Below are 8,450 nucleotides of genomic sequence, written 5' to 3' on the forward strand. Positions count from 1 at the left end.
CCAGTAGTGTCTTCTTTCCCTCCCCAGCATCCCTGACGGTGAGTGGTGTGATAGCAGGGACCATTGTTGGAGTAACTTTACTCTTACTGGTGGTTCATCTCAGCTCTCAGCTGTTAAAAAGGTACAGTCGTCATGTTTCTAGGTCAAAGGTGTATTTATATCTATGCCTTTTGCTTTGTTCTTAACTGTTGTCCAGTGAAATTCAAGTGATGGAATTAATTACATGTCAACGTGTTGTATTTTCAGAGCAAAGAAACGACTTTGGCCGAATATCCCCAATCCAGGTAACAGCAATGCCATCCAGAAAATAGTTGGGGTCTGTGATCTGGTAAGAAAATTGTATAATTATGCAGGAGAGTTTCATTGCATTTTTATAGCATGTCTCAGATCATGTCCTGTTGCTGTTGGTTTTCTTCCGCCTCCGGGACAATAAAGATTGATTGATTCTCATAGGAACTCCTGGAGCTCATCAACCGACAGATGTTGAAGGAAGAGGAGGGGGAATCCAACAGTCTACACATTGTCGATGGAAGAGAAGAAATGTCTCTCGTTGGCAACCTCCATCGCAATGCTGACTCCTGTCTACACCTCAACACAGACCATGAGGAGAGCCAAGGGCCTTCTCTGTCAACCATAGCCACAGACAGAGCTCAAGATCCAACTTCTGACACCATTACATCTATTCCCACAGACATGAGACAGACGGACCCTGTCCTCATCAGTACGGTGGCCCACCAGTGCCACCCTTTGGCCTTTCTAAGTGATTACACCACCATGGAACTCTTCCAACAGGCTATGCCACAGTGTGTTCCAACCAATACGTCGTCATCATCATTGTCATCATTGGAATCCCAGGATCAGTTAAGCCAGATCAGTCAAGCCAGATCAGTCAAGCCAGACCAGAGTTAGATTACATCCACCAGACCCAAGGCAGCACCAGTCCGACTCAGAACACTAAGGTGTATACCATGGTTCTTTGAGAATGTTTACTGTAGATTCTAGAATCTGCTTTTCTCACTGAGATGCTGTGCACTGCAAACATTCTAGGCCTTTCTCTATGTAACAGAGCCACCGGCTGCCATCAGTGTCACCCTGTTAACTAGCATATTGTTAGGTGTTTGAGCGGTTCTGGACTGGTTCCGACTGACATTTTAGTGTACAAAGCGCTCTGTTAACGCCGTAGGGTCCCGTGACTTATAATGCCAAAAAGCCCCATCTGCCTGCTCTCCGTTTACACTCTCTAAGCAGGGCTGACCTGGAGCGTCAGGTCTCAGACCCCACATTTGCATAGGCAGTGACGTGTCACATTTCTGGCCTATTCAAACAATGAATCGATTATCTCTTCCTCTGAGCCCAGCTTGGGAGATGGCAAATGAACAGTGACAGTCTAGCAAGACCATCCATTGTGGTTTCATCTCACTGTGATATTCTCAGACGGATTTAGAGCTCTCAACACGATGGGATTGTCATAACTCTGGAATGTTTAATGATGTAGGGGAACTCATAACAAACTCAAGCTGTTATCCTGTCAATACATGTATTGATAGGTGCTATGTGGTAGTCACAAGATCGTGTGTTGAGGGATTGTCCAAGAAGCAGACATTGCACAAGAGGGGTGTTGATTGACTGCTCTTTATATGAATAGGACCTTTTAATGGTTTTAAATGAAATCATGGATTAGAAACCATTTTATTCTCTGTTTATGTAAACTGGCATAATGGACCTGTTTTGGTGTTTTCTTGATGGAGGAAAACGCTGTCCCAGACATCACTGCTGAGACTTCCATAAGTGTTTAATTGGGTTGAGATCTGGTGACACACCCTTTAAAACACCCTATGCTCCTTTGAGACCTCTCTTTCAAAGTCACTGAGATCTCTTCTTCTAGCCATGGCAGCCACAATAATGGCCAACTGGACATTTTTATACATGATCCGAAGCATGATAGGATGTTAATTGCTTAATTAAGTCAGGATCCACACCTGTGAGTAAGCAACAGCTTTCAATATACATTGAATCTCTCATTTACTTCATTTAGGCAGTTACCTGTAGATACACTATATATACAAATGTATGTGGACACCCCTTCAAATTAACGTGATTTGTCCATTTCATCCACACCCGTTGCTGACCGGTGTATAAAATCGAGCACACAGTCATGCAATCTCTATTGACAAACATTGTCAGTAGAATGGCCTTACTGAAGAGCTCAGTGACTTTCAACGTGGCACTGTCACAGGATGCCACCTTTCCAACAAGTCAATTTGTCAAATTTCTTCCCTGCTAGAGCTGCCCTGGGTCAACTGTACGTGCTGTTATTGTGAGGTGGAAACGTCTAGGAGCAACAACGGCTCAGCCGCGAAGTGGTAGGCCACACAAGCTCACAGAACGGGACCGCTGAAGTGCTGTTGAACAGAACCGCTGAGTCTAAGGTACTGCAGTGCTTGAGGTGTCACTACAGACCCGAGTTCGATCCCAGGCGGTGTCACAGCCGACCGGGAGGCCCGTGAGGCGGCGCACAATCGGCCCAGCGTAACCCAGGTTAGGGGAGGGTTTGGGTGGCAGGGATTTCCTTGTCCCATCGCGCTCTAACGACTCCTTATGGCGGGCCAGGTCCCTACAAGCTGACTTTGGTCGCAAGCTGGACAGTGTTTCCTCTGATATGTTGGTGAGGCTGGCTTCCGGGTTAAGCGAACGGTGTGTCAAGAAGCAGTGCGGCTTGGCAGGGTCATGTTTTGGAGGACGCATGGCTCTTGACCTTTGCCTCTCCCGAGTCCGTAGGGGAGTTGCAGCGATGGGACAAGACTATAACTACCAATTGGATACCACAAAATTGGGGAGAAAAAGGGGGTAAAAGTACAACAACAACAAAAAATATATGTACTTCCTCGGTTGCAACACTCACTTACGAGTTCCAAACTGCCTTCTGGAGGCAACGTCAGCACAATAACTGTTTGTCGGGAGCTTCATGAAATGGCTTTCCATGTCCGAGCAGCCGCAGATCACGTGGGCTGGAGTGGTGAAAAGCTCACCGCCTTTGGACTATGGAGCAGTGGAAACGCGTTCTCTGGAGTGACGAATCACGTTTCACCATCTGGCAGTCCGACGGACAAATCTGGGTTAGGCGGATGCCAGTAGAATGCTACCTGCCCGAATCCATAGTGCCAGCTGTAAAGTTTAGTGGAGGAGGAATAATGGACTGGGGCTGTTTTGCATGGTTCGGGCTAGGCCCCTTAGTTCCAGTGAAGGGAAATCTTAATGCGACAGCATACAATGACATTCTAGATGCTTCTGTGCTTCCAACTTTGTGGCAACAGTTTGGGGAAGGCCCTTTCCAGTTGACAATGCCCCCGTGCACAATGCAAGGTCCATACAGAAATGGTCTGTCGAGATCGGTGTGAAATAACTTAACTTGACAGGCCTGCACAGAGCCCTGACCTCAACCCCATCAAACACCTTTTGGATGAATTGGAACGCCGACTGCGAGCCAGGCCTAATCGCCCAACATCAGTTCTCGACCTCACTAATGCTCGTGGCTGAATAGAAGCAAGTTCTTACAGCAATGTTCCAACATCTAGTGGAAAGCCTTCCCAGAAGAGTGGAGGCTGTTATAGCAGCACAGGAGGGATCAACTCCCTTTTAATTCCCATGAGTTTGGAAAGAGACGTTCGACGAGCAGGTGTCACATACTTTTAGTCATGTAGTGTATGTTTGGGGCAAATCCAATACAACACATTACTGAGTACTCTCCATATTTTCAATTATAGTGGTGGCTGCATGTAATGGGTATGCTTGTAATTGTTAAGGACTGGGGAATTAAAGATAAAAAAATTAATGGATTGGAGCTAAGCACAGGCAAAATCATAAAGGAAAACCTGGTTCAGTCTGCCTTCCACGAGACACTGGGAGATGAATTCACCTTTCAGCAGGACAATAACATAAAACACAAGCCAAATCCACACTGGAGTTGCTTACCAAGAACACAGTAAATGTTCCTGAGTGGCCGAGTTACAGTTTTGACGTAAATCTATTTGAATATCGATGGCAAGACCTGAAATGGTTGTCTAGCAATGATCAACAACCTATTTGACAGAGGTTGAAGAATTTTGAAATTAATAAACGGACAAATGTTGCACAATCCAGGTGTGAAAAGCTCTAAGAGAGTTACCCAGAAAGACTCACAGGTATAATTTTTGCCAAAGGTGCTTCTACAAAGTATTGACTCAGGGGTGTGAATACTTACAGTACCAGTCAAAAGTTTGGACACACCTACTCATTCAAGGGTTTTTCTTTATTTTTACTATTTTCTACATTGTAGAATAATAGTTAAGACATCAAAACTATGAAATAACACATATGGAATCATGTAGTAACCAAAAAAGTGTTATTACAGCTTTGCACACTCTTGGCATTCTCTCAACCAGCTTCATGAGGTAGGCACCTGGAATGCATTTCAATTAACAGGTGTGCCTTGGTAAAAGTTAATTTGTGGAATTTCTTTCCTTCTTAATGCGTTTGAGCCAATCAGTTGGGAGGGGTGGTATACAAAAGATAGCCCTATTTGGCAAAGGTCCAAATTATGGCAAGAACAGCTCAAATAAGCAAAGACAATTGGAAATCCATCATTACTTTAAGACATGAAGGTCAGTCAATCCGTAACATTTCAAGAACTTTTAAAGTTACTTCAAGTACAGTCGCAAAAACCATCAAGCGCTATGATGAAACTGGCTCTCATGAGAACCGCCACAGGAAAGGAAGACCCAGAGTTACCTCTGCTGCAGAGGATAAGTTCATTAGAGTTAACTGCACCTCAAATTGCAGCCCAAATAAATGCTTCACAGAGTTCAAGTAGCAGACAAATCTCAACATGAATTGTTCAGAGGAGACTGTGTGAATCAGGTCTTCATGGTCGAATTGCTGCAAAGAAACCACTACTAAAGGATACCAATAAGAAGAAGAAACTTGCTTGGGCCAAGAAACAAATCTGTCCTTTGGTTTGATGAGTCCAAATTTGAGATTTTTGGTTCCAAGAAGGAAAGTGATGGAGTGCTGCATCAGATGACCTGGCCTCCACAATCACCTGACCTCAACCCAATTGAGATGGTTTGGGATGAGTTGGACCGCAGAGTGAAGGAAAAGCAGCCAACAAGTGCTCAGCATATGTGGGAACTCCTTTCTAGACTGTTGGAAAAACATTCCAGGTGAAGCTGGTTGAGAGAATGCCAAGAGTGTGCAAAGCTGTCATCAAGACAAAGGGTGGCTACTAATCTAAAATATATTTTGATTTGTTTAACACTTTTTTGGTTACGACATGATTCTATAATATGTGTTATTTCATTGTACAATGTAGAAAATAGTAAAAATAAAGAAAAACCCTTGAAAGAGGAGGTGTGGCCAAACTTTTTTTGACTGGTACTGTATGTTTATGAGATATTTCTCCTAAATTTTAAAAAACAACAACATGTTTTCACTTTGTATTTATGGGGTATTGTGTGTAGATGGGTTAGAAAAAAAAATCTATTGAATCCATTTTGAATTCAGGCTGTAACACAACAAAATGTGGAATAAGTCAAGGGGTATGAATACTTTCTGAAGGCACTGTGTGTATTTATTTATCCAGGGAAGTCATATTGAGATTTTTCAAATGGGCCCTGGCCAAGAAAAGCACCAAATTGTGTGTTACACAGAATAGAAATAGCAGGAGTCATGATAAAAAAAAAAGTATTGCGCCAGCAATGTTTCTATTCTAAAATCCTCAATTGTAATAAAATGGTCAAGAGTTACAGGATGATGAGACAGCATTGCTAAAAGCACTCTTGGCTAAAAAGGGCCTAAAATTGCCACTTTCATCATGATTTACCCCAAAATTGTTTGTGATACAAATGTTAAAACTTTTTCAAACATCCTTCCCCCCAATTAAGTTCATATGTGAGAATTGACAGAACAATCTGAGATACCCCCCCAAAAATCCCCTCCCAGGCCGTGAAATTTCCCTCTTGCCAAACTTAGACCTTGACCTTTAGCTTGCCTCACCTCAAACAAATGATCATCAATGAACAAACAAACATCCTATTCTATTGCACGCCACATACCTTTTCTTGTTATTTCATACTTCAATGTAACACCAAAGATTCCAAACAGATATTGCAGGCAAGAATGGGTGAGGCCCAAAACCTCTAAACTAGAGTATGGCTATGCGCAACACTGTTCAATCTACACACACATTGTACAAAACAACACTTGCAGTGGCACGTCCCCATGTAAAAAAAAAAGTGTCAAAAGTAAGTGTGCTGAACCCCAAGTTAGCTGTCTGCAGATTGTTATCAATTCTAGAGATGAAGAGCGGAGTTTCACAGAGTTGTGATCTTTAGCGCTGTCAGTGAGAAGTAGGTCAGTGTTCCGAGACAGGCTCGGTGACGTGCAGATAGTATGCAAATTTTTACAGTGATAATAAGCATAAAACAAAAAGCTCAAGATTACAGTGAAGGACTACAATGAGACACAAATTCAGTGAACCACACTTCAGTCACTATACCACTATACCGCCTATACTATACCGTCTTCTCACCTTCATAGGTTTGTGCTTGTACTTCTTCTTCTCTTAATCTCTGCTGCTCTTCATCCTGGAGGTGGACCTCTGCCTCCTTTCCATGCTGCCATACCTTGCTTTCTTTTTGTATTTCTTACCTCTGTAAACAGACAACACAACCATTAATAACCACCAGATTTATGCAGTCCTAGAAGAAAGAATTTTCTGTGCAAATTTCCCAGAGACCACCACAATGCATGGTTGAAGTTCCACACGTGTACCTCAAGTTATGATTTACACTCTATGAGCTTGCTTGTGGTGGTGTTAGGTGTTGTTGAGTGTTATGTTGAATGGTCCTGTTGTTCTACATGGTTTTACTGTACCTCTTTAGTGAGGGAGATCTGGCTTACCTTCTGGGACTCCTAGAGCAATCCCTGCTTTTCCTTCTGTGTCCCCTGAAAATAATTAACACCAACAGTTCTTATAAATAACTGGGAGTTTTTGTCAATATTTAGAGCTCTCAGATAAGCCTACTGATTTTGTCCAAGTGTGTACATAATTTCAGTCCCCATTTTATATAGTGTTTTAGCTGAACAATTTAGCTGGCCTATTTTTATTCCATCAGTCTTGCCACACCCCATTTAAGATCTGTGCATAACTATAAATCAATTAGCAAGGATTCAGCTAGATAGGGTTGGGCGATATTACGATAGCATCGTCTGTCGACGATAATTGACTGCTATTATCGATGGTGACGACATTGTGATGTGACAGACGATGGTTTAGCCTATTTTAAGTTGACTGGTGGCACTCAGTAAAGAACGGAGTCTCACAGCGTACAGGAGGCAGCACACAAGTGACATTCCGAGTAATTTGGCTATTCCTATTTTCTATAGCCAGTGCCGATCTTAGCATGTAAATCTTGGTAAGGCAAACTCCCCCCCAAATGTTTGAGGATGCATGCCAGCAAAGCCACTACACAACACTAAGCAATACATTAATTGCACTATAACGGTGACAGGTGTTGTCCACAAACTGTTAAGGCCTACATAAAGCTGTCCCAACAGCAGTCCCAGAACCTTACCACTGCTACACCTGGCTATCAGCGGAGCCTTGTCTGGCAGTGAAACAGTTATTTCAGCCTCATTTACTGCCTTTAAAAAAAACATAGCTGATATGGCTGACTTGCTTAAACAAATGTGGTTTCTACTGACAATTGAGATGTACAAACTATGACATAAGGGGACAACGAGCGCAAAAGAGACAATCTGTAATTTCGATTAAGACATTAATGAGTGAGCTAGGACGGACGTATTCAAAGTAACTATTTGTTCAGCACTTTTTAAATGTACAGCAACATAACATGGGCTATTCTTACAGTATTATCCCTGTACACCAAGTCAGAACAGTAGGATACATAAAGGGGGCATATAAGCTGACAATTAAAGCTCTTACAAAATTCGATGACTACACTTCTCTAAAACAGGCTATAAGCTACATGTGCACTACCAAGTCAGAACAGTAGGCTAAATTATGAGGGGAAAATTGACCAAATTATTAGGGTGAGGCACATGGGCTACTAACAGTTTACTACACAACATACACTTAGTATTACTTTCTTAGCTTCAGGATACATATCTCCCTGGCATATTGCATAATTTATGCAGCAGCATACAAGACATTTTTGGACTCACCTTGTTGTGCTGTGCTCACTTGAACAGGAAGGTTGTGCAGCGGTCATCAAACTCTGGCATTCTCTGGATTTATGGTGCTTTCAAGACAACTGGGAACTCTGAAAAAACCCTGTTGAATGTTTATCCTTTTAAGCTTGGATAAGAGACCCTTAAACCCAGACTTGGACCACATAACCACTCCACTGAATAGCAGGCTAGTGATTATAATTTCTCTTCATATGACAAGGATT

At 42.6% G+C, this 8,450-nt stretch overlaps 1 protein-coding gene across 1 annotated transcript in view; it reads left to right on the forward strand.

Moving 5' to 3' along the window:
* Positions 1 to 7,987, forward strand: part of LOC139552203 (interleukin-6 receptor subunit beta-like) — a 29,479-nt gene extending 21,492 nt beyond the window's left edge. The window contains exons 14-16 of the mRNA XM_071363686.1: positions 28 to 121; positions 247 to 328; positions 454 to 7,987. Of these exons, the coding sequence (XP_071219787.1) occupies positions 28 to 121; positions 247 to 328; positions 454 to 909 (632 nt within the window). The 3' untranslated portion in view covers positions 910 to 7,987. The remainder of the gene's footprint in view (positions 1 to 27; positions 122 to 246; positions 329 to 453) is intronic.
* Positions 7,988 to 8,450: the final 463 nt, after the last annotated feature.

Source organism: Salvelinus alpinus, chromosome 24 (genome assembly GCF_045679555.1).
Source record: "Salvelinus alpinus chromosome 24, SLU_Salpinus.1, whole genome shotgun sequence".
Classification (NCBI taxonomy): domain Eukaryota; kingdom Metazoa; phylum Chordata; class Actinopteri; order Salmoniformes; family Salmonidae; genus Salvelinus; species Salvelinus alpinus.